General features: G+C 41.5%; 2 protein-coding genes across 6 annotated transcripts in view; one reads left to right on the top strand and one right to left on the bottom strand.

Moving 5' to 3' along the window:
• Positions 1 to 15,979, bottom strand: part of SLC39A9 (solute carrier family 39 member 9) — a 47,068-nt gene extending 31,089 nt beyond the window's left edge. For both annotated transcript variants that reach the window (XM_043548147.1, XM_037900300.2), the window contains exons 1-2: positions 15,039 to 15,979; positions 2,260 to 2,368 (exon numbers count right to left, since the gene is read on the bottom strand). In XM_043548147.1, coding sequence (XP_043404082.1) covers positions 2,260 to 2,368; positions 15,039 to 15,134 — 205 coding nt within the window. In that variant the 5' untranslated portion in view covers positions 15,135 to 15,979. The remainder of the gene's footprint in view (positions 1 to 2,259; positions 2,369 to 15,038) is intronic.
• Positions 15,946 to 25,499, top strand: ERH (ERH mRNA splicing and mitosis factor). Of its 4 annotated transcripts, none has more exons than XM_043548149.1 (5): positions 15,946 to 16,248; positions 18,549 to 18,636; positions 20,312 to 20,432; positions 23,614 to 23,760; positions 25,320 to 25,499. In XM_043548149.1, exons 1-4 carry the CDS (start codon positions 15,961 to 15,963, stop codon positions 23,714 to 23,716), a joined length of 600 nt encoding a protein of 199 aa, XP_043404084.1. In that variant the 5' UTR covers positions 15,946 to 15,960; the 3' UTR covers positions 23,717 to 23,760; positions 25,320 to 25,499. The 4 variants fall into 4 exon arrangements, with proteins under 4 accessions (XP_043404084.1, XP_043404083.1, XP_007054305.4 ...); XM_043548148.1 differs by lacking the exon at positions 25,320 to 25,499 and adding an exon at positions 23,973 to 24,092; XM_007054243.4 differs by lacking the exon at positions 25,320 to 25,499 and having other exon boundaries at positions 23,614 to 24,092.
• Positions 25,500 to 25,737: the final 238 nt, after the last annotated feature.

Here is a 25,737-nt window from a genome sequence, read left to right as displayed (position 1 = left end):
AGAACACCTGATGCATTGGGACCTGGAGCAGCATATCTTTTCTTTACTCTTTTCTTCTAATAGGAACTTTTAAAAAAAATAGCAGTGGTACACATTACATAAAAGCAGTTTTGGGGGTGGGTCAAGCTAATAAGCCAGACGATCATAGACCACTCCAGGGCGTGCATTAATAGGTTACTGACTGCACTTCTCCAACAGTTGATGGTGCAAGGCCACTGATCTTGTGCCTCACAACATACCCAAGGTTGTACTAATAGCCTATTACTGCACAGCCTAGAGTGAACATTGCTGTATTAATCAATTTGTTAGGTTAGCATAGTGAGAAAGAGGCAACAGTGAATAATTTCTGTGTCTCAATGACAGATACAAATATCCTTCTAGATACATGCAGTCTCTGACATGCAAAAATCAGATTCAAACTTAGTTAAACATGGCTGCGTATGTGAAAGTAGAATCAAATAAATTTAGAGGTAAGACTAAAAATCTTCTTAGCTGACCTTTCAGACTTAATGAGTGAAGGAAAACAAGTCAGATCAGATTCTTATGCTTAATTCTGAATGCCTTACTTTTGTAAGTGGACTCTGTATCTTTTATAACAACCTTCATGGCTGAGTCTGTGTAAGTGAGTGCAGCTCTCTACAACTTTATCTTCCACATAATACACACAGTTTCTGCAGTAATATTAGGATTAACTCATTTTTCCTTGATTTATTAGTTCTAGTTCTCTTCTATTTGCCCTAAAAAGGGAGACAAAGGATCAAGGTTTGATTTGTAACCTGAGCTACGCTGAAGGGACCTAAATTCTGGGCTGAAATCACTGTATCTGAAAAAAATAACTCTTAATGTTACTTAAATAATTTCTTTACGGCTAGAAATGCCCTGCACAAAGCCAATCATGTTAGAAATTTAGTTTAAGATAGCATTAATGCATACTGTAAGTTTCCCAGTTATGTATTTTACTTCAATATGGATGGACAATATGCATGAACTGCTGTGTAAATAGGAAGAGACAGAATTTTTCAGATGCCTCTGATTTACTTGATAGTTTAATGGGTCAGCTCAGGTCACTGAAGGTGTCAAGCCTGGGCAATAAACCAACCAAAAATTTAATGAGAAAAATATAAGTGCTCCCAATAACGTTGTCTGCTGCTAATCATAACAAAGAGAAATAATGTGTTGCCCACTTAAGATTAAAATGGAATGGATCACAAACCCTCAACTGAAGTGCAGTATAGTGAGATGCTACAACAAACACACAGATTGGAAAGTGTATGAACACATGAATAAATAGTTATGTTATTGCAACATTCTATATTTATTAAATACGAATAATTTTAAGTTACATGAAAGGCACTAGACAAGCCTAAAATACACAGACAGACTATAAAGTAGGTTAAATAAGTGCAAATGGTAAAAATGAAAAATATATTCTTCTCTAAAACATGTAAAAGGAAAGCACAGAGATATCAAGAAAAACAAAAAAACACCTTACTATGGTATCATATAGTTCTCACCCACTGATATGCAGTAGCAGAACTGGTACTTCAAATATGTTTGAAAAGTCCTCTAGAGTCCCGTCTTCCCCATCTTGACATTTCTTTGTATTAGGATCCAGTGCGCTGCTGCCACCCACCTTTGACTGAATTACTGATCTTAAATCTACTCAAAACCTGTGTCATACAACCGTAAAAGCACCTCAAGCTCCAATGAGGATTAGAATGCACTCAAATGAGAGATAATGGGCATTACCTGATATAACTAAGGGATGGTATAACTGGTACAGTTATCCAAGACTTTTGGGCTTCAAGGATACCCTAAGCCTATGTCTCTCTAAAGTCATGTACTTTCACTTAACAAAAAAAATCAGTAGGCCTCAAACAATTTTGCTAATTAGTTTAACAGGCAATTTTAGCCTGTTAAACTAATTAGCAAAATTGTTTGAGGCCAACTGAGCTTAGAAAGTTCTTCAGATACAAGGGAGTGAGACTCTTTTGCAAGATAAAAATATACGGAGATCTATAAAACACCACAGATAGTGAATGCAATAACCAAAAGGGACCTAAACCACAGAAAGCAGCAGCTTATAAACACAAATTAAATCTTTTTCAAAGACAATTCCCTTTGTCCATTATGTCCATTGTTTGAGGTTTAAGCAAGAGATCAACTTTAATTATTCTCAGAGTAAGAAACTCTACTTGTGCCTTTGGGCTTATCAACTGTCTTGCACAAGGACATATATCAGGCTGGTTTTTTTCTCACCCTCCAAAATGTCTTCATAAAGTGCATGTACTCCTTCAGGCACAATTACCGCCAAGGCAGTTCCGCAGAGGAGCCCAGCACCCAGAACTGTCACCAGCTTTAACCTTTCCTGCAAGGAAGCATAAAACAAGTAACACTCTTTAGTAATGAAAAAAAAACCTCTCCTATTCCCCAACAAAAACCAAGAACTTTAACATTTGGGATCAATATTTTTGCTCAAGAGTGTTGAAAAGACCAGTAGCATGAGAAATTATAGCTCCTGATCCACAGATCAAGGTAGGATGGATGCATGCATGTTTCCCTTGCAATGTTTTAGAGATTACTTTAATCCAGTGTTAAGTGAGATTTGTCATCCATAGACTCACTTCTGAGCTTTTTCTGCATACACTGCCAAACACTATTTAACACACACTACTTACTTTAAGCTGGAGTAAACTTATTTCATGCAGTTCTGCTCAACAACTCAGTGCTTCATAAGATTTGTTTCTTTGAATTACAAAGTAGGGTGGATAGAAGACAATGCTTTTTTAAAAAATATATAATTGGATTATTTTATTTAAATATATTTTTCGCTTTAAAACTAAACCTATTTAAAATTAAATTTGAAATTACGATAGCTGATATAAAGGCCTAATTTTGCCATAATCTATTAAAATAATTTAGATTAAATAAAAAATATTCAAGAAGTATGTTTGCTGCTGAAGTATTAAAGAAAGTCAAACCACTGAACTGGTTGAAGTCATTGGCTAAGCACCTGGAACCAGTCTGTTGAAGTGTTAAACCAACTTTTGACAGAACTATCCTCTTCTGCAGGGGCAGAGAGAGTATTTTCTTCATTTCAGTTTATTCAACTAGCTCAGTTCAATGACTAATTAATTCAATGTTAAGAACATAACTGGGAGTTGAAAAGCAAGGAAGCTTGTGAATACAAATGAGGTGCAAAAGGGTGAGATCTACTAGTTCTAAAATCTTGAAGGATGTGATGACCAGAAATAATAAGTTCAATTCACTAAATACAGATAATATAGTTTAATAAATCAGTTAGTTTTCAATACAAAATATTTTGATAAACTTTATGTATTCATCATATTTACAGTAGTTTTATTTAATAAAAACAATTAAAATGCCGTTTGTGAATTTTAACTGAATTCCAATTTCCATCCAAATGCAGACTGACACAAATCACAAGCAAAAATTTAATCATCTAGTAAAGAAGAAATGTAACATTCACTGTTTTCTAATGCAATACAAATATAAAAATTAAAAATCTGAATAAATGTATGTTCAGCTAAATAATTGGTTAAATACGTGTGCAGAGATATACTGTATCCTCCTGGTTAGCAAAAGAGAGGACCAAATTTAGTGTAAAGGTTATATTTAGTTGCAAACCAATGTACTTTAATGGTTACCAATCAATGAGAATCAACCTTTTTTAGAAAAATCATATAAAGTACAAATGCATATCACGATTAAAATTGATTATTATTGATTAAATCAAAATTTCCTGCATGCTGATTTAAATCATGAGTAAAAGCAGTGATTGATATCAATCTACCCTGTCAGAAAAACACAATGGGTTAAAATTTGCCAGTCATTTAGGATTCCCTCCCTTCCCCCCACAAAAGTGAGGTCTATTAGTCTACAGTACAGTTCCCCAAGAGAGTGGTAACAGATGAATAGATTGCGATCCCTTCTAATTTATATGGATTTAGAAAAAGTTAGCTGTTTTTCATGTATGCCTGATAGATTCCAAAGCAGTATAAAAAAAAAAAGATTATAAAAGAGTAGGGAAAAAATGATCCACAAAACTTTACGATATATATTTTCATTCCAGAAACTGAATTTCATAACTTTACATTTGTAAAGGTTAATAAACAGTTGGAATAGCAATGTGTATTGTCAGCATCTCTAACTCAGACAATTTTGAGCAGGAAATGAAAATGAAAGATGTCCTCTTCTTTGATAAATACGGGCAGCTGACAAGCAATGAAATGGGAAATACCTGAAGTAGAAAGGACTATTTTTCTTGATAATGAAGATTACTCTAAACCTCGGCTGCCAGATCCACTGAGGTGAATACTGTTTAAGCATGTATGAGTTTCGAAGGATCAAATTTGAAGGATCAGCAGCCCAATTTTGACAGATTCAGGTTTATACTTTCAGAGCCATTCAAGCAAGGCCATTTTTGATGTGTCCCCCTACAAATGATAATCCTTATTTTTGTCCATTGTAAAAATCCAAATTTTTGCCCTATGAAGCCAAAACCTACTCTGCAATGTTAAAACCAATAAATAATAATGTACTATTAATACAGTGTACAACTTGTTGACTATTGCTCTTTAATGAGGCTAGATTATAGAAACAGAGTAAAAAATTCCCTTTGTAACTTATTTTTTGAATTATGGTAGCACCTAAAAACCCTGATCAGAATCAGGAGCCCAACTGTAGTAGACCAGGTTGTCAAATATACACCTGGCCAGCAAGGTGTATTTATAAAGCCTGCAGGATATATCCAGACTGTGCAGAAAATCAGCTTTCATTAAAAAAACAAAGGAAATTTCTAGACTTCATGGCTGCAGAGATAACTTTCTAAACATAAACAGAGTGTAACTGATAAAGTGATATCTGCCTGAATCCAGTTTGAAACAACAATGTAGGGGAAAATCCTCTGTTCTCTATTAATCTGGAGTGTCAACTCTACACCCCAATCATGACATTTCAATGTCAACATTAACTGTTAATTGCTGATCATTTTAATAGATGGACTGGGAAGGAGCTGGGATTGAAAGCCCCATGGTGGAGGCAACTGAAGGTTGCTATCGGCAAGGAAATGTAGAGGAAAAAACAGAGAAGACTCATTAAAACAAGGAAGAGGGAGAGAAAGAGAGGATGGAGGATAAGAAAGGAAAAGAAACAAATCAGGAATAGCAGCGGGCCTAAAAGGGAGCATATTGCCTCAATGCGTGATTAATGAAAAAGGCACTAAACAGCTAATAAATAATATGTTGAGTTACTACATGAAGGCCACATGCTCCCTTGAACCCTGTGCAAACCTCCCCTTGACAAGGGTGGGCATTTTGCTCTGAATTATTAGGAATATATAACCCTGAATTTCTCTCTGCCCATTGATCATAGCTGTATAAGGGGATTTGCCCTCCTCATCTCCAAATGCGTTTCACATCTTGTGCTAACCACAGTACAAAGTGTAAAAAAATGGTCCTAATACCAAAAAACTTCCAATCTAAATGACAAGAGATGCAACAAGTGAGGCAACCAGAAGGAATGGGGAAGGTAGACAAGGGAAATAGTTATTAGATAACCGCTAAATGGCTGACAGTTATATTTAAAAAAAGGGGGCGGGGGAGAAGACATCTCAGAGGTACCTACTGACCATCTACCTAGCTTATGAGCAACATAGCTAGCAGCTTCCCCAGACACTGTGCTAAAGAGAAGTCCTGATGACATATTTGAATGAGGACAGAGTAGTGTCTTTATGAACTAATTCAGAATGTACTCAATGCATGAGTGACAGCATATTTAAAAAAAAAAAAAAGCCCAAAAGTCTTCATGGGAAGAGCGGACAAATGGATAACCAAGGCGGACACTACAGTAAAATGGACACCATACAAATCAATGAAGGATCAATCCTCAACAGAGAGGATCAATTCGGCGGTGTTAAATTGTGAAGGGTAAGACTAAGAATCAGAAGTCAATATTTGATGTGGCAGCGAAGAGGGAAATCAGTAGGTGATTTCAGAGAGGGGAGCCACATGAACAGAATGACGACCCAGGAAGATTAGCAGCTGCATTTTAAATGGAGCTGAGGGGAGCAAAATGGGTATCAGGAAAGCCAGAGAGAAGGTGGGTTCTATAGCCAAGGCAGCAGATGAAGAGGGCTTGGATGGAAGTTTTAGCAGCATGGGCAGAGAGAAAAGGGTAGGATTTTAGAGATTTTATAGAGGGAGATAAGGCAGGATTTGAATGCTGCCTACATGTGCAGGTTTAGAGAGGATGGAGATGGAAATGACACCTAGGTTGTAGGACTGCTGCTGGTGAATGAACCAATATGCAATATAGCTTGTTCACCTATAGATGATACTGGTGCTGAATAGCAGTGGTAACAGTAACAAAAACAAATGTACATAACTCAAATATGTAGGGAGTGCAGTGGCAGCCAAAAAAGCTAACAATGTTAGGAACCATTTTAGGAAAGGGATAGATAAGAAGACAGTAAATACCATAATGCCTCTACATACATCCATGGTAAGCCCATATCTTGAATACTGTGTGCAAATCTGATTGCCCCATCTCAAAAAAAAGATACCTTAGAAATGGAAAAGGTACATAGAAGGGCAACAAAAACGATTAGGGGTATGGAACAGCTTCTGTATGAAGAGAGATTAATAAGCTTGGAATTAATAAACTTTTCAACTTGGAAAAGATGACTGAGAGGGAATATAGAGGTCTATAAAATCTTTACTGGTATGGAGAAAGTGAATAAGGAAATGTTATTTACTCCTTCATGTAACACAAGAACCAGGGGTCATCCAATGAAATTAATAGGCAACAGGTTTAAAAACAAACAAAAGGAAGTACTTCTTCACACAGTGCACAGTCAACCTGTGGAACTCATTGCCAGACGATATTGTGAAGGCCAAAACAATAGTCGGGTTCAAAAAAAGAACTAGATAAGTTCATGGAACATAGATCCATCAATAGCTATTAGCCAGGATGGTCAGGGATGCAACAGTATGTTCTGAGTGTGCCCTAGCCCTGGTCTACGCTATGAGTTTAGGTCGAATTTAGCAGCGTTAGATCGATTTAACCCTGCACCCGTCCACACAACGAAGCCATTTTTGTTGACTTAAAGGGCTCTTAAAATCGATTTTTGTACTCCTCCCCGATGAGGGGATTAGCGCTGAAGTTGACATTGCTGGGTCAAATTTGGGGTAGTGTGGAAGCAATTCAACGGTACTGGCCTCCGGGAGCTATCCCAGAGTGCTCCATTGTGACCGCTCTGGACAGCACTTTCAACTCAGATGCACTGGCTAGATACACAGGAGAAGCACTGGGAACTTTTGAATTTCATTTCCTGTTTGCCCAGCGTGGCGAGCTCATCAGCACAGGTGACCATGCAGTCCCAGAATCGCAAAAGAGCTCCAGCATGGACCGAACGGGAGGTACTGGATCTGATCACTGTAAGGGGAGATGAATCCGTGCTATCAGAACTCCATTTCAAAAGACGAAATGCCAATATATTTGAAAAAATCTCCAAGGTGGGAGTCTCACACAACAGGGATGAGGATTTACGGGATGAGGAAGACTATGAGGAGGAGGAGGACAGCGCACAACAGGCAAGCGGAGAACTCGTTCTCCCCGACAGCCAGGAACTGTTTATCACCCCGGAGCCAATACCCTCCCAAGGCGGGCTCCCGGACCATGAAGCCGGAGAAGGCACCTCTGGTGAGTGTACCTTTGTAAATATAACATGTTTTAAAAGCAAGGGTGTTTAATGATTAATTTGCCCTGAAGACTTGGGATGCATTCGCGGCCAGTAGAGCTACTGGAAAAGTCTGTTAACATGTCTGGGAATGGAGCGGAAATCCGCCAGGGACATTATTAAGGGGACATTCAGAGGCGGCCTTTCCTGCTGGGCTGTTTGCCTGTGGCTGAAATCATCCCTGCTTTTAGCCACGCGGTGGAGGGGGGGCCCATTCACGTTGAGCTGTTTGCGTCTGGCTGGCAGGGATCTTCCCTGATATTAGTCACGCGGTAGGGAGAGGTGCTTGGTATGGGAAAGGACGGCGCTGCTGTTTGAAACCATTCCCACATGTTATGAAGGTTGAAGAAGCTGAAAGACTGTGGCTTATCATGGCTGCCTGCAAGCCGAATTCTGTTGCCCAGCCCTGCGTGTGATCTCTCACACCAAACCAGCAGGCCCTCAATGTAAGAGGCAAAATGCGACCTTGTACGAAAAGCACATGTGCTATGTAATATTAACAGCTTGGTTCACTGTGAAAGAGTCTACTCATTGTTCTCTAAAATGTGTCTATTTAAATACTACTCTCCCCCTTTTTCCTCCAGCAGCTGCAAATGTTTCAACGCTCTGTCCCAGTGGCTAGCGCAGATAAGAAGGTGAAAAAAAATGCACTCACGATGAAATGTTCTCTGAGCTCATGCATTCCTCCCGCACTGAGGCAAACAATGGCAGAGTCCAGGAAACAGAAAATGAACGCGAGGACAGGAGGCACGAGCAAGATGAGAGGTTGCGGGAGCAAGAGGAGAGGTGATAGCAGCGTGATGAGAGGAGGCAGGATGCAATGCTGAGGCTACTTGGGGATCAAACTGATATGCTTCGGCGTCTGGTAGAGCTGCAGGAAAGGCAGCAAAAGCACAGACCACCGCTGCAGCCCCTGTGTAGGCGCCCGTCCTTCTCCCCAAGTTCCATAGCCTCCTCACCCAGACACTCAAGAATGCGGTGGGGGGCCCCCCCCGGGCTCCCAACCACTCCACCCCAGAGGATTGCCCAAGCAACAGAAGGCTGGCATTCAATAAGTTTTGAAGTGCAGTGTGGCCCTGGCCTTTTCCTTCCCTCCTCTCCTCATCCACCACACCACCCGGTGCTTCCCTCCTCCCCCACCCCTCCCAGGCTACCTTGGCAGTTATCCCCCTATTTGTGTGATGAATTAATAAAGAATGCATGAATGTGAAGCAACAATGACTTTATTGCCTCTGCAAGCGGTGATGGAATTGGGGAGGGCGGTTAGCTTACAGGGAAGTAGAGTGAACCAAGGGGGCGAGTTTTCATCAAGGAGAAACAAACAGAACTGTCACACGTAGCCTGGTCAGTCATGAAACTGTTTTTCAAAGCTTCTCTGATGCGCAGCATGCCCTCCTGTGCTCTTCTAATCACCCTGATGTCTGGCTGCGCGTAATCAGAGGCTAGGCAATTTGCCTCAACCTCCCACCCCACCATAAACGTCTCCCCCTTTCTCTCTCAGATATTGTGGAGTGCACAGCAAGCAATAACAACAGTGGGAATATTGGTTTCACTGAGGTCTAACCGAGTCAGTAAACTGTGCCAGTGCGCTTTTAAATGTTCAATGCACATTCTACCACCATTCTGCACTTGCTCAGCCTATAGTTGAACAGCTCCTGACTACTGTCCAGGCTGCCTGTGTAAGGCTTCATGAGCCAGGGCATTAAGGGGTAGGCTGGGTCCTCAAGGATAACTATAGACATTTCAACATCCCCAACAATTATTTTCTGGTCTGGAAAGTAAGTCCCTTCCTGCAGCTGTTCAAAGAGACCAGAGTTCCTGAAGATGCAAGCGTCATGTACCTTTCCTGGCCATCCCACGTTGATGTCAGTGATCCACCAGTGCCTGCAGCACTATTGAAAAGTACCCCTTGCGGTTTACGTATTGGCTGCCAAGGTGCTCCAGTCCCAAGATAGGGATATGTGTTCCGTCTATCGCCCCCCAACAGTTAGGGAATCCTATTGCAACAAAGCCATCCACTATGACCTGCACATTTCCCAGAGTCACTACCCTTGATAGCAGCAGCTCAGTGATTGCGCTGCCTACTTGGATCACAGCAGCCCCCACAGTAGATTTGCTCACTCCAAATTGATTCCCGACTGACCAGTAGCTGTCTGGCGTTGCAAGCTTCCACAGGGCTATTGCCACTCGCTTGTGCACTATGAGCACTGCTCTCATCTTGGTATTCTTGCGCTTCAGGGCAGGGGAATGCAAGTCACAAAGTTCCATGAAAATGCCCTTACGCATGCGAAAGTTTCACAGCCACTGGGAATCATCCCAGACCTACAACACTATGTGGTCCCACCAGTCTGTGCTTGTTTCCCAGGCCCAGAATCAGCACTCCATGGCATGAGCCTGCCCCATTGCCACCAGGATGTCCAAATTGCTGGGGCCCGTACTTTCAGAGAAGTCTGTGTCCATGTCCTCATCACTCTCGTCACCGCGCTGCCGTCACCTCCTTGCCTGCTTTTGCAGGTTCTGGTTCTGCACATACTGCAGGATAATGCGCGAGGTGTTTACACTGCTCATAACTGCCACGGTGATCTGAGCGGGTTCCATGCTTGCCATGGTATGGCGTCTGCAGGAGAGCAGAGTTGCAATGGAAGCGATGGCTGACAACGGATGACATGCGAATAGATATTTATAGAGAATGACGAGAGGACCTGCGAGGTGGAGTTACAGCAGAAGTGGTGGAGGACGACAGTTAGCACTACGCACGTTTCCCGAGGAAGAACACACGTACCCGGGAGCCCATGACAGACAACATGGAGAAATTCGCTATTGAGACAATAGCAGCAGAGCAGAGTTGCAGCGGACGCGGTGGATGACGACGGTTAGCAGTCCTACTGCACCGTCTGCTGAAAGCAGTATGGCGTCCACACAGAAAAAAGACACGAAACGATTGTCTGCCGTTGCTTTCACGGAGGGAGGGGTGACTGACGACATGTACCCAAAACCACCTGTGACAATGTTTTTGCCCCATCAGGCATTGGGAGCTTAACCCAGAATTCTAATGGGCAGCGGAGACTGTGGGAACCGTGGGATAGCTATTCACAGTGCACTGCTCCGTAAGTCGATGCTTGCCTCGGCAGTGAAGACGCACTCTGCCGACTTAATGCGCTTAGTGTGGACATACATAATCGACTGTATAAAATCAATTTCTAAGAATCGACTTCTATAATATCGGCCTAATTTTGTAGTGTAGACATACCCCTAACCTCTGTTTGTCAGAAGCTGGGAGTGGACGATGGGATGGATCACTTGATGATTACCTGTTCTGTTTATTCCCTCTGAAGCACCTGGCATTGGCCACTGTCAGAAGACAGGCTAGAGGACTAGATGGACCACTGGTCCACCCCAATATGGCCGTTCTTATATGCAAGAAGTTGTCCTAACTACACTTTCCTGAGTACAACTCTGCTTTAAAGACCTCTCTCCAGCAACATACCATCAGACAAATGGACTTAATTTTAAAAAAATGGTACAAGTGAAAATTACTATAGATGGACCCATATAAAAAAACCTAAAACCTTGCCAGGGCTTAAACTTTTCACATTAAAAAAATGAATATGAATTCTAGTAAAGGATTAAAACTGGAGTAAGTAGTGAAATTCCTGTTTTGCAATAATCTAAAATTTCACATTACAGAAGGGATTCAATCCCCAAGGCAGGTTTAAACAGAAGTCATGAAAATCATTAAAAGGGTTTATTTAAAGGAAAGCTTGAATTATGGCGCTGTAATAGTCAAAAATAACAAAGGAGCTCTCAAAAGCACCAGTACACAGTTTATGTCAGCTTGATTAAAAAAAAAAAAAAAAGAAAAGAAGTGTGATCAGGAGATGCATAAATGCAGAATGACCCCAACTGTTTTATGATACTTCTTCAAAAAATTTACCATGGCATTTATACTGATCTGAAAGTCTGACTAGAAGGATTAAATAAAAATTGCAATGGACTATAAAAAGGTATTCTACTCTCTAAACAACTACAAAGATGTCACTGCAACAGTTTAGTTTTTCTTAAACAATTAGCAAACTGCAGTGAAAAAGCAGTCACCATCATCCTAATTTGATACATAACAAGGCCAAGTGCTAGTTCATGATGAAACTAACAACTTATTTGTTTAAAATATAATCATCAGCTAGTCAGAGGTCAAAGTGGAAAAAAAAATACCAGAGAACAAGTAATTTCATGAAAATTAATAATGTATAGTGACACCTCACAACACAAACATGTTGCAATCAGAATCATTAGATTAGCCACATTAGGGTCTTACCTACACACACAAACATACACTGGTTTAGATAAACTAATGGAAACCACTGTGTGGACACACATTTCATTTTAAGAGTGACTTATATAATTTAGCTTAAACATATTTCTGAGGCCTAGCCTACACTTAAAATTCTGACAGGCATAGCTACGTCGCTCCCTCAGGGGGTAATGACATAGCTATGCCAACCCAAACTCTAGTGTGGATGCATGGCTAGTTTGACAGCAGACTGCTTCTGTGGACCTACCCTACCACCACTGAGGGTGGTGGATTACCTACAACAGAAAAAACCTTTCCATTGCTGTAGGAAGGGTCTACACTATGGTGCTACAGTAGGAGAGCTATAGCACCAGTAGCGGAGACCTGACCTACACACACAAAGTATAAGTTTTAAACAAACAATTTAATACTGTACCCAGCAATGATGATTGTGAAGCTTGGTTGAGGTGGTGAAGTTAGAGGGTGGAAGAGGGTGGGATATTTCCCAGGGAATGCCTTACCGCTAAATGATGAACTAGCATTCGGCTGAGCCCTCAAGGGTTAACACATTGTTGTTAATGTAGCCTCACACTCCACAAGGCAGCACGAATGGAGGGAGGGGAGCCAGCATGGCAGACAGAGACAGAGAGAGACACACACCCTGTGTGTAGGGGAGAGAGAGAGAGAGAGAGATGTGCATTGCCCCTTTAAGTATGCTGACCAAACTCTAAGTACATTGCCTTTAAAAAGATCAGGAAGTTGAGACAGCAACTGCAGTCTTGGTCTCTCCCTCTCCCTGTCCTGAGCTCTGTCCTATCCCCACCCTGCTCTATATGGAGAAAGGGTAAGCAGGGGGCAGGAGTAGGGGAGAGGGGGACACCCTGACATTAGCCCCCCCCCTTCCCTCCTCTCCTGCACAGCAAGCAGGAGGCTCCGAGGAGCAGCTCCAAGGCAGAGGGCAGGAGCAGCACATGGCAGTGGGGGGAGGGCTGAACTGTGGGCAACTGGAAGCCTTCTGGGCGGCTGCTGCACAGGGAACTTAGGGTAGCAGATAGGGGGGCTGCCGATCCAACTTTGTTCCAAGCCCCCACCAGCTAGCTGCAATGGGCTGCTGTTCCTGAAGGCAGTGGACAAAGTAGGCGGCTGCCAAACAATGTTATAAGGAAGCATTGTGCAACTTTAAACGAGCGTGTTCCCTAACTGATCAGCAACGTAACAACCTTAACCGGGATGACTTTTAGCGAGGAGTTACTGTAAAATATGGACAGAACAAGAGAACCATAAAATCCACTCTGTTTTCTTGCACAGTCACAAGAGTGTCTTCATGTCAGTCAAGTTAAAAAGAATTTGGGTCTAAATTGACTTGTCCTTATTTGAAAATTAATTAGGTAAACAGATTTTCAGTTAACAATTCACTAAACCATCCCTTAAACAAACTGCTTCACTCAAAATCTGTAGTTATACAGACTTTGGAACCTTCTTTTGAGACTGTCTGCACCCACATCTCACAACATTCTAAGCAAAGGTAATTTCACCCCTAAACTAATCTAGTTTAGAACCCCAGGATTACAGTTTGGAATTAAATCTTGAACAAAGGGAAATAAACTCAATATTTTTGTACACCAGGTTAGTGCATATTCCAGAAAGGCCAAATTCTTGTAACAAGCAAAGGAAGAAAAATGAGGAAAGGATTTACTAATTAAACCATTACTGCTAATACATAAGATGCTACCTTGCTAATGAGACTATGAGCTGGCCATAATTCCTATTGAGACATTTTCTCTACAAACTTTCAATATCACATTCACTTCTAAACTCCCCTTTTCATTTACTCATTCCATTATTACAATCACAAATAACAAAAGTGTAATGCCACTGATATACATCGTATCTAAAGCAAAAAGGGAACTCAGAGCCAAGCATTAAACATTTAATTATGGGAAGAAATCCGTTTGGTGCCTAACTTGTGTTTTATTTAATAAAAGAAGTTTCTCTCCCTCCTCCAGAAGACACTCCTTCATCCTAATGTCTCTATGACAGTCTTCATTCATGTAAACCCCCAAATCAACGTTGTGTACTTAATGTGCCTTATCAAGGATAAGACTCCTAACACTATATTATACTTATATCATAAACTCTTTGTGGCAGGAACTTTTATTGTTTGTAAAACACTTAAGACAATGGGGCCCCAGTCCTAACTGGGGGTTCTGGGTGCTACCCCAATATAAAAACTATCTGGGGGACTGGGAGAGGTGGGGTCACTGTTGAACAATGGAGAACTGTGAAGATATGAGATTCAGCTCATAAGAGGTGAGAGAACAGTGGGTTATTAAATCACCCCATCTCCCTCAAATACTACAGTAATGTGGACCATATAAGTATCAAAATAGATTACATATGCTCAGAAGATTTTTGTGAACTCTAGAAGTAATCAAACCCAATTTTCTTTTGGCACAGGGAGAGCAACCATAATGAAGGTTTTGGAATATTATTGTGGAAAATTAAAGAGGGAAACATTGAGTTTTGTAGAGAATTTCTCTTATTATTTGTACTAGTGTTTTTAGAAGCCTTACCCAGACACTGTGCAGACATATAGTAAAAACCAGTCACTGCCTTCAAGAGTTTATATTCTAAAACCATTTTGAAAAAGAAACATCAAGCTTCTGCCACCTCCTTCCTACTCATGCAGAGTCTTTGTTCTGCTTTGGCAATGAGAGGTTCAGATTTGCAGTTCCAAATTAATTGTAGGATTCATTTTAAAGCAATTTAAAAATACATTTTACATTCATCACAGATTCTGTACTGTTGAATGAGATTTAATATTTCACTTAATGTTTCTTTTGAAATCTCCCTAATTTAAACTGTCACTGGTAACAAGCCAGCAGTAGCCCCAAGGGGACGAGCTAGACGAGTTGATAGGTGTCTGTCTCTCTCATTCCCAAGATTCTTGCATGACAAGGGATGGACAGTCTGGTGGAACCTGCTTACCTCTGAAAAATTAACTGCCAAGGGGATAATCCCTGCCACGTAACAGCCAACCAGCATAGCCAGAGACAGCAAACTGATGGAGATGAAATCATCCATGTTGTTGCTTTTTGTCCACTCGCTTAAAGTAGAATTCAACTTTTCCAGCTTTTAGTGCATGCAGTTTTTCAACTTGTTCAGGTGTTGCGGCTCCAGCAGAGTCATGAAGGTCAGAGGCGCCTCTTCCCCGGTGGTGCCACAAACTCCCTCCCTCCCCCAAGAGCTAAATGTGTGAGAGAGACACCCGGCTTTCCTGGCCCTGATCCCTGGATCTGTCAACAGCAGCTGGGATCCCACGATTCTCTCCCTCTCGCCGCCTCCCCTCTCAAGGGCCCCAGGGGATTAGGCCACCCCTGGGGGACCGGAAAGGCCCTTTCTCTCCCACAACCCGGGGGCACCTTTTCGCCCGGGTGAGAGAAGGGCCCACCCGGCTCACAGACGATACCAGCCCCAGGGGCAACAGAAAGGCCGCTCGCCCCGAGACACAGCGGGGAGGGAGCCCGGCCCTTCCTACCGGCCGCAGGGAGACGCCGGCAACGCCTTCGCCTTCCCCTGCTGGCCCCTGGTCTCAGCGGAGGGCGGCGCGGAGCGGTTCAGCGGGGAGCTCAGTCCCTCAGGCTTCCAGCTCCCCTCTGCGCCCGGCGTCCCCCGCGGCTGCCATGGAGGCCAAGTGGCAGCTCCGCGGTCAGACACTTCCCCTTCCCGCGAGCAGCTTCCGGGTTAGCCACCTGAGCCTCCCCTCAGCGGGGGGGCTGGAACGGAGCGGCTTTCTCACGTGACTCACTTTCTGCCGCCACTTCCCGCCCGATTCCAAGATGGCGGACAAATAACCGCTAAGGGACCACCTTGGAAGGGGCGAGAGGCACAAAGCCTCTGATAGGACACGATGCCCCTATCAAAGATGACTACTAAAGTCTCAAAGAACTGCGCCATTGTGCCCCTTCCGGCATACGCAACGCCGGTGACGCTTTGCCTTGTGGTATTCTCGCGAGAGTTCCTCTCTCGCCCTGGAGGCGCTCTGGTCTGGTCCCGGGATGTCTATGGTAGGGAACTAAGGGCTGGTTGGCGGTTGGTGGAGTGTTTCCGGTTAGCGCAGGGGATTGCGGGTGACCGTTGGGAACTGTTAGTTCGGGACCGTCACAGTCAGCGGGGCTGTGGAGAACGAGTCGCCATGGTGAGGAGGGGGGATCCCGGGGTGCGGGGAGGAGCCGGGTCGGTCGGGCCGCGACGTAGTGGTGGCGGGAATGGGTCTGCTGAGGGCGACGTAGCGCTGCGGCCTGGCGGAGTCCCCAGCCGCGTGTCTCCTCCCGCTCCAGGGCTGGGGACCGAGCGGGATACAGACCCCGCCTCTTCCCGACCGCACGAGCTCCGCGAGGAGAGGGGCGGGGGCGAGTCTGGCTCCCGCGGGGCAAGATCACGGGGACCCTCACGCGGCACCCGGGGGCGGCCGTTTTTTCCCCATCCGCGGTGGAGGAGGGGCCCTGATTCCCCAGCGGGCATCTCCAGCCCTCGGCTGCTCCTTGCGCAGGAAGGGGCGAAGGCCCGTGTTTATCCACGCGGGTAGATTCCTCACCCACAGCCCCAGCACGTGTCTGCCCAGGCAGCTGGCCCCTGGGGCAGGGGTTTTAGCCTTAGGGTGACCGAGCTGCACGCGCCGTGACTGGGCTTGTGGCTTTGTCTGGCTCTCTCTGCTGCACACGTGGGGCCCAGGCGGGTTTTCTCACGATGCGTTTTCCGCTTGTTTATACACCAGAAATTCGAGGTCTGTTTAGGCTGGAAAAGTCTGTGATGACAGGAGAACTAGTGTAAATGAAATCCCCAAAGGGAGTGAAAGGCCTGTATACATTACACGTGGGGAGAGTCAAGTCCAATTTTTAAAAAATCCTTTGCAGGTCACTTTTTAATCAATATAAACTCTTATTCAAAGACGCACTACCTTGAATTTGTGGAACATAATGCCATTAAACAGCTTATTTTTTTTTATTCAAATGTTTTCTTGTAGCACTTGGAACCCAGAGCCCTCTTTATATGTTAGGAAAGGAAAGTGAAATTGATCTGTACTGCTTCACTGGTTAAACTGAGTGAAATGCAAAAAGAGATGATAATCCTAGTATTTTGTTACTTTCATGTGAAAGTAAACTACACTGAAGGAAGCCTACTGATCAGTGCTTTGGTAGCTGGCTAACAGCTGCCAGTGAGGAGGAGGATATATTTGAAGCACTTCTGTAAGGGCTAATGCTACTATGACATTCATTTAAGTGAAGTTCTTGAGCCAATTCAAGCAAACTACTACTTCTGGCTGGCAGTAGGAGTAACTTAAAACCCTGCTACATACCATCTGCATTCACTTGATTGTACTTATATCAGTGCCCTGGCCCTGCTCTCTTTCCATCCCCTGCTTCCCCGATGTCCACTGTTCACTATGGGTGCAGCATCTTAGTCATGTTGCTGAGAGCTAATCTATAGTTGGTAGAAGCCTTTCTGCGTGCGTACTCAGTAGATGCTGATGTCTGAGCCTTAGTACTTTGGCTTTCTGCACTATGTTAAACATGTTTTGCTTGGTAATGGCCGTAGGTGGTAATTAAAGCCATTTTTAAAAGACCTGACAGGAACATAGTAAGACTTGCTATAACAGATCAGATGAAAGTTCCATCTTGTCCAGTACCATGTCTGAAAGTGGACAGTATCAGGTGCTTTGGAGAAAGGTGCAAGGAGCTAGAAAGTCCTAGAAATTAAAATGCATTCATCCTTGAATAGCTAACTGCAGACTATAATTGTGGAACTTTGTGTTCACTTGTAACTGATGGTGAATACTCAGTCTCATGTTTCATGTGCTGGCTTTTCACCTTGAGGTGATATTTTTAATGTTAGTGAAATGAAAGTTTGATTCCACCCTGGTTTTCCATCATTTAGGGTATTAAAACAAAACCAGTAACTGCCAGCATTTACAATGGAATAAGCAAATCAATATAATCTCCAATATAGTAGGTTTTTTTTAATCTCATTTCTTTTGTTACGCTGGTGTTGTATTTATAATGGAACAGCCTGGGCCTTGCATACTATTTCTTGAATGCAGTCAGTGCATTTGAGTGTGAAATAATACAAGATTGTTATCCAAGAGAGAAGCACATGTGTACATTGACAAGTCTCAACTGTGATTGGAAGAAAAAATTGCTGGCCAAAACAGTGCCATGAGGCAGTCCTCTTTTCAGTTTCTAATTCATGGTATAATGTGACATTTGTTTTCTGTACTATAGGCCTCATAGGATTTTTTTAGAAAGAAATGCAAAGTGATTTTAAGACTCTTACTCTGATTCTCCTTTAGACAGTAAGATTTATATGTTACAAGTATATAAGATCTGATTACTAGAAATACAGCTGAATTTGTGTCTTATGGGTTGGTCTTCTAAACTTTTGTCTTTGTGTATTTAATGAGTATTTTTAAGTCTGAGTCACTGTCTTGTTTTTGTGCAGTCTCACACAATTTTGCTTGTTCAGCCTACTAAGAGGCCAGAAGGGAGAACATATGCCGACTATGAATCGGTGAATGAGTGCATGGAAGGTAAGCATTGCTGCCTCTGGGATGAAGATGCTTTAGACAATCTCTTCTTGTTAAGGCCAGTTTAGTTTGATTATTTTTTCCAAACTTTCACCTGCTGAGAGAATCCATTCTGAACATGTTTCCTTACATTAAAAAGGTATAAAAATAACTTAGCAAAAAGTGCCCTATAGGTGTAACAGTTTGCTGCAAGGGGCGAAAGAGTTATTTCAAAAAGACTCCTCGTTGCTTCACAAATCTTCTTCCTGTATTTATTCGGAGTTCTATTCTGACTTTACTGACTAAGGCCCTGAAACTGCAATGAGATGTGCACTGTGCAAGTGGTCTGCCTGTGTGCATCTCATTGCAGGATCAGATCCCAATTTTCTAACTACTAATCCCTACAAAGCAAATACTGCTATGAGCGGTAATCTAGATCCCATTGTTTTGCACATAATCAACTAAATAAATACTAATTGCAAACTCTGCTACTAGGAGTATGTGAGCCAGAAAGAAACCAGTTTGACTTTCAGACACACACTAGTTTGCAGGCTAGATGGAAGAAAACGTTTTATTTGTAAATTGGGCTAATTTTATATGGATTCACTGGTGGCATCATCATCTGAGGTGCTAAGCACACTCATCTCTCATTTAAGTCGATAGAATGAGTGTTCAGCACTTCAGGACCAGGCTCTGTGAGACATAGAACCTGACCGTTCAGACTGCATAACCACACATGAAGCAATTTGGGTGTTTAATTTAGCATTACACTTTAGCACAATATAAAGAAGAGTTGACTGGGTTAACATTTAAAAAAATTGGTATATCACATTAGTTCTTATACTCTCTAACATCAAGAATATTTTATTGTACCAACAGCATTAAAGTTTTCCTCACCTAGACAATTCTTTACTCACCAAAAAAAAATTCTAAAAGACTTTTTCTTCCAAGATGGGAAATGTTGATTTGCTGCTTAGAGGAATCTTAAATTAATGTATAAAATATTGAACTCTTGTGGGTTTTTTAGAAAGTGCAATAATCATATTTTCACCCCTGCTATAATCTGTTCTCTTTACATTTGGAAAAGTGACTTTCTGCCTGTTACATATGAAAGTCCATTGCTCCATTTGAGAATATTTACTTCCTTGTTTGATGTCTGATCCTGTTGCACAGCAGGCAAGTGTACAGCTCTGTTGCTAGGATTTGTCAACTTTGCTGCTTTAGAACCAGCAATGAGATAATTCTAAATATTTGACCTGTGTACTCAGTAAAAAAACAAGTATATTGTACATTTTTGTAAAATTATGCCTTGAACTAAGTGTAGAATTAAAATCCAGAAGACTCTTCTCACTACTTCATAAGTTATGTTCTTGAACTATTTGACAGTACTTCCTTAACTGTGATACCTTAAAAAGGTGTAAATAATAGCGACCCATTTCCCACATCAGTGTGTTCTGGGTGCTGTACAAGCAATTAGGAGAACTAGTCAACATTGTAAAATTGAAATAAAATATTAAAGCTGAGTGGTATTGTCATTTAAAACAATTCTATAGCATCTGCATGTTCCCATTCCAAATGTGCTTCTATAAACTTTATTGTTGCCTATAACTTTAATACCAGAAGGAACTTATGGCAAACTGAAACCACTAGCCTTTTAATGCCATTATTGATGGTACTGAAAGTTCTTATCTCTCTGCAGGAGTTTGTAAAATGTATGAAGAACATCTGAAGAGAATGAATCCCAACAGCCCATCCATTACATATGACATCAGCCAGTTGTTTGATTTTATTGATGACCTGGCAGACCTCAGTTGTCTTGTGTAAGTACTATTCTGCTGTATGGAAGGTAGTAGTTCAAAACACCCATCCTATTTTGCAGATGAAGGGATGGCTTTCCTCCCATTTTGGGAAAACAGCGGTTTTAAAAGTGACAAGGAATCACTTATAAGCCTGTGTACAAAATCAGTGATATAATACTTGACAATATTATAATATTTTCCATTCTCACCTGTACCTATCAGTTGCTGACCGGAAATGTGTGTCATTTCCGTTTAAAATGCTCTTTATATTCTGTGAAGTGTAACTAGCTGTGTTGGTGAGGCAGCAGTGTTCCATAAAACAGACTGGCATTCCATATCACCCTTAGCAAGAGTTGCACTGGGACATAACATTTGTCTGAGAGCAAGTACACATAGCTTTGAAGTTGACAGTTCCATTTCAGATTTTATCCACAATAATGTTTATAACAGTTCAGGTATTTGTACCCGAACACATTTCAGTAAGATTACAAATTGCATTATAAACTGCCCAGAACTAGTGCTTGATCCCTCATTTAACAAAAACTTCATAAGAAAACTTTGTACTGGAGTTCCAAATACTACTAAAGCTTGTCTAGCATGGTTTGTTTCTGAAGAGGCCACAGTGTTGGTAAATCTTACTCTACTGAGGACCATATTGGCAATGTGCTAGGGAGCCTACAGGCTGCACCTAACTTTCCTAAAGTGGACTACGCTGTAGTCAGTTTACCTGGATCAAGACAGAGCATTGCACGTTAGAAATGCGGGGTGGGATTTAAAAAAAAAAAAAATTACTTAAGGGACTTAAGAACACAAGTCCCATTGATTCTCAGTAACAGTTGTGGTCTTAAGTCACCTAGAGAATCTCACCTGTAGTCTCCAGGGTTCTCCTCTGTATATAAAAGATGAGGGCAGCTCAAGATGGCATTGTAAGTTCTGCATGCTTTCCTACACCTGTGGGTGACTAGACCCATTTCCCCTACTGTTCTGCTCTGGAAAATACAATTTAAATCTCAGCACTTCTGGCAATTAACAGCTGGTTTTCATACCATAAATATTCAGCTACTTTTTGACTTGCATCCTTAAATTTTGTAGAAATAAGACAAGAAGTCTAACATTCAGTTAAACTACCTTTTTCTGTTTATTCAACTGACATGGGCGCAACTGCTCTTCATAATCAGAGTAGAAGTTAACTGTAAAAGGATTGTCAAAGCATTGGATAACTACTGTAGGAAGTTACGGAGTGTAGTATGTGTGCAGGTCTGTAAGTCTTCTATAAAACTTGATCCAGCCACAGTGAAGCTATTTTTAATAGGTGCCTACCTCTCTCGTACAATTACTTGTTTTTATGACATATTATTTTGAGAAGTCAGAAAAGAGCCTGCAGGCTTTGGATTCCTTACCCCTTCAGATTCATCAGCCAAAGTCATTGACGAGAAAGATGAAAAGATCACTTAATACTAGTTTTGGAAGTTTTCTCTTGTCCTTGAGTTCTCCCCCTGCCTTGCTTGATCCCCAGCTACAGCAGTATTGGGGTGGTGCAGGGTTGACCAATCATGCTATATTTTGTTTTCCCCTCTGACAGATTAATGATATGATCCTTGTTTTTAAAAAGGAGCCTCTGTTTTCTAATACAATGATGTTTTTTAAATCAGGAGCCGAGTCAAACCTAGTAAAGCCAAAGTGTGTTTGAGCCAAATTCTGTTTTAGCTTATAGTTTCCCACCAGATGGCATACTTAGCACGTAATGTACTTTGCACAGTTTGACTACACAAATCCCTATGCTGCTTGATATTGGATCTTTTAATGCAGCTTTAGTTACTGATTCTTAAAGATACATTTAGTGCTCTGAGAATTAGTAAAAACCCAGTAACTTATCCTGAATGTATCTATTACAATTGCATAGAGATACTGAAACACTTGTCACAGTCTTGCTGGGTTTTTAAAAGGTCCTTGGTGAGATTTTTTTTTTTTCTGTTTGTTCTGTAAAACCTCTAAAGTATCTTGGACTGAATCAAATGGCATTACAGATCTTAATTTTTGGCTCATCCACGGCTTAATGCTAATGCTCCCTTTCTTGTCCTTGTCACGTGGGTAGAAAGGATTGTGTTCAGAGATGTTCTGTTAATCCTGTTACACCACACTTTCTTGAAGTATCCAGGTCAGGCACTGTATATTTTAAAAGGCACATCCCAGATTTAAGTATTAAAACTGGGCATGAAGGGACAAATCTTAGTACTGCATCTACACAGATACCTCCCTTGATGCATCAGCTTGTTGAGTTGCTTTTGCTATAAGTAGCTAGGACTGGCAGCAGTGGAGGCAGTGTTTTAATATAATGTTTCCTGGGTCTGTCAAGAGCTTGGGGTGATGAACTTTGTGTTACTTTGTAGAGTAAATGAGCTCAAATAAATTTGTAATCCCTGACTTGTAAAGAGAGAATGAATGTATGAGAGCTTAGATCGCAGCCTTCTTTTTTGGGGAGTGTGCTTGTTCTGGGATCTAGACTCTCACGGCCAGTTGATATGTGAATGGGTTGCTGGCTGGAGCTGCTTCCTAATTCTCTTGGCTTTGATCTTTTGTTAGGGAGAATGAAGAAAACACTTAAGAGCTCTATAAAGCCTCAATGACTTGAAGATCTTTGGTTTAAAAAAACTTCTTTAAAGATTCTAAGCACAAGTAGAAAATCTGTGGTCTTAAATTCCAAACTTCTCACTTATTTAATGTTTGAAAATTAATACCTTGCCTGCTGTTTCTTAAATTCAAGGAGGACCAGCATTTCAATTTTTTAAAAATGTTTCATGACTTGCGTACAATTCTCAAATTCTGAGGTGTTAAACACTTTTTAAAGGCTTTCTCTCTTCACTTTCCACTTTCTATAGATGAAGGAAAATCATTTTCCTGAATTTTAATGTAAAAGAGAGAGAATGTGATCTAGTAGTTACTGGTGCTTGAAACATCTGGGTTCTGTTCCATGCTTTTCAACTGATTTGCTGTATAACTTGAGCAAGGTCACTTCAGCTAAAATTCCCACTCAGTCAAATGGAAGCATGATCAGGCTTCAGCTATCTGTCTGTAAAACATGGATAATTACTTTGCTATCTCACACACTTTGTGAGCTTTACAAACAGTTGTTAAGCCTCTTCTGAAATGTAAAACCAAAGGACAAAGCAATGTTACATTAACCTTTTTTTTCTTTCCCTAGTTACCGTGCTGACACTCAGACATACCAACCCTACAATAAAGACTGGATAAAGGAGAAGATCTACGTCCTCCTCCGCAGGCAGGCTCAGCAAGCAAGCAAATAATGGGGCAGCCTCATTATGGGGCTTGGGGAGGGCTTGGACAACAGGTGTGTACAGTAGTAGAAGTTTTGTATTATAGTCATCCTGTTGTCATCTTGTTAAACTAGTCAGGACTGAATGTATTGTTAGAGATGCAAGGGTTTTGTTCAGTTTGAAACCCTCTTTTTAGTGTAAATGAAGAAGAAAATGTAACATCTTTGGCAGGGATTTAACTTTCTCTCTGGTTAGCTAATAATCCTACTTTTGTTCAACCCCCTAGGGCTGTTCATATGCTTCGCCAGATTCACTGTATGTGCCCTTCTGCAGGATGTCCAACTATTAGTTATGTCATTGAGACAAAAGACTTAGTGGAAAATAAAATGAATACTCTTTAGTTAAATCTTATGTGTACTGGACTTCTTATCTGACTTTTAAAGCACTTTAGAGTAATTTAAATCCTACTGGTCAGTGTGCTGTATAACAGGGATTGGAAGGAGTACGTGGACTGAACTCTGAAAGATTTTCTGTTGCATAGTGTATAGCTTCATATGAGCAAACTTTTTCCTAAGTGCTGCAAAACAACAAGGTCTGTAAACAAAGTTGATGGGTCTCTTGGACTGAGTGCTTACGGCTTTGAGAGCGCGCCCAGAATTTATACTTATTGCTGGTGAAAATCTTTCCACTTGGAGTATAAAAGGAAAAGGTTTGTTAGTATAAAGCTATGCGGTATGCAAGAGAAAAATCTTTGAAACACGTAGGACTGAACAGTCTGGAAGGGGTGTATGCTGGTTAAAGTAATGCACAATTTAAAAGGACAACTAAAATTCTTAAATACTTTACTTAATGGGTCATGTGGTGACAAAGAACATTATCTTTATAGTGGTGTTGCCAGAACCACTCTTACATATATACTAGAACTGGCAGTTCTTTAATATTGAGGGGCTCTGATTGCCATGAGTGGGGCTCACCTTTATCTGTTGAAAGGTGCACATTTAACGTATTTATAAACAAAGTAAACTATCGAGGAAACAAACAGTACTTAAACATTCTGCTCAGTATACTAATGTAGTTAGAGGGATAAGTGTCCTTTTGAGGCCCCAAAAATGTATTTTAAAAGTTCTGCGACACGTGTTTTGGAAGACTGTCCTTCAGGGATGCTGCATAGAATGTAGCTTTCTTTAAGGTGATTGCAGAGGATTTTTTTTAAATTGGGCTTGTCCTTTCTTGCTACTTTATGGGTAAAGGGCCTGAAATCTTTTTTTAAGGTGGCTTTTTTTTCCTACAGTTTTCTTTAAACTTAGAATAATCGGGAATGTCAAGTCTGGTCTTCCTTCATCTTGTTGCTCCATTGGGAGCTCCAACACTTCAACTGAAGGGGTGAAGGTGTTGGGTCTGTAACATTTTAGAGAAAAGGCATTTTTGCTAAATAGTGACTAAAAATCCCTTCCCCTTATTTGTTTAGCTTTCAGTCTTTGCTCTTATGAGGGCAACATTGCACTAGTTTTGAAGTAATTTCTTCCAGCATAGACAGGACTTGAATTTCTAATGTGAAAAAGTTGGAAGGAAAACCTTTTAGGCCTTTATACATAAGTGCAAAAAAAAAAAAAAGCCCTTTTTCCTTTTGCAGGTCACTTTGAGAAGACACATTTGGGCTTAACTATGGTAGCTAAAGAGTGATTGCTCACCAGAGGAACAAAATAAAGTTAATTCACACACAACTTTTTTTCCCCTATCGTTTCCAAAGACTATGGCTTCTTCAGCATGAGGAGTCCGATACAGAGATAAAAATAAATAATAAATAAAATAATACGTTCTCTGCTCTTCTCTGCATTCTTACTCTCTTGAGTCTAGATTCATCCCTGTGCTGGTGCATAGCCAGACAATGGGAGGTGTTTGTGCCTCCCAGATCCTGGGTTTGCTGGGGCTGCTTTGGGCTCAGATGCTGGCTAGGGCTGCTGTAACAAGTCCATGACCATTTCTACTCTAGAACATCCTCCTAGCCAGGGACTCCTGTGGGAACAGGGGGATGCAGAGCCAGAGAACCC

This window comes from Chelonia mydas, chromosome 6 (genome assembly GCF_015237465.2).
Source record: "Chelonia mydas isolate rCheMyd1 chromosome 6, rCheMyd1.pri.v2, whole genome shotgun sequence".
Taxonomy (NCBI): Eukaryota; Metazoa; Chordata; order Testudines; family Cheloniidae; genus Chelonia; species Chelonia mydas.
The sequence above is the reverse complement of the archived record's forward strand: the minus strand, read 5'-3'. Positions and strand labels throughout refer to the sequence as shown.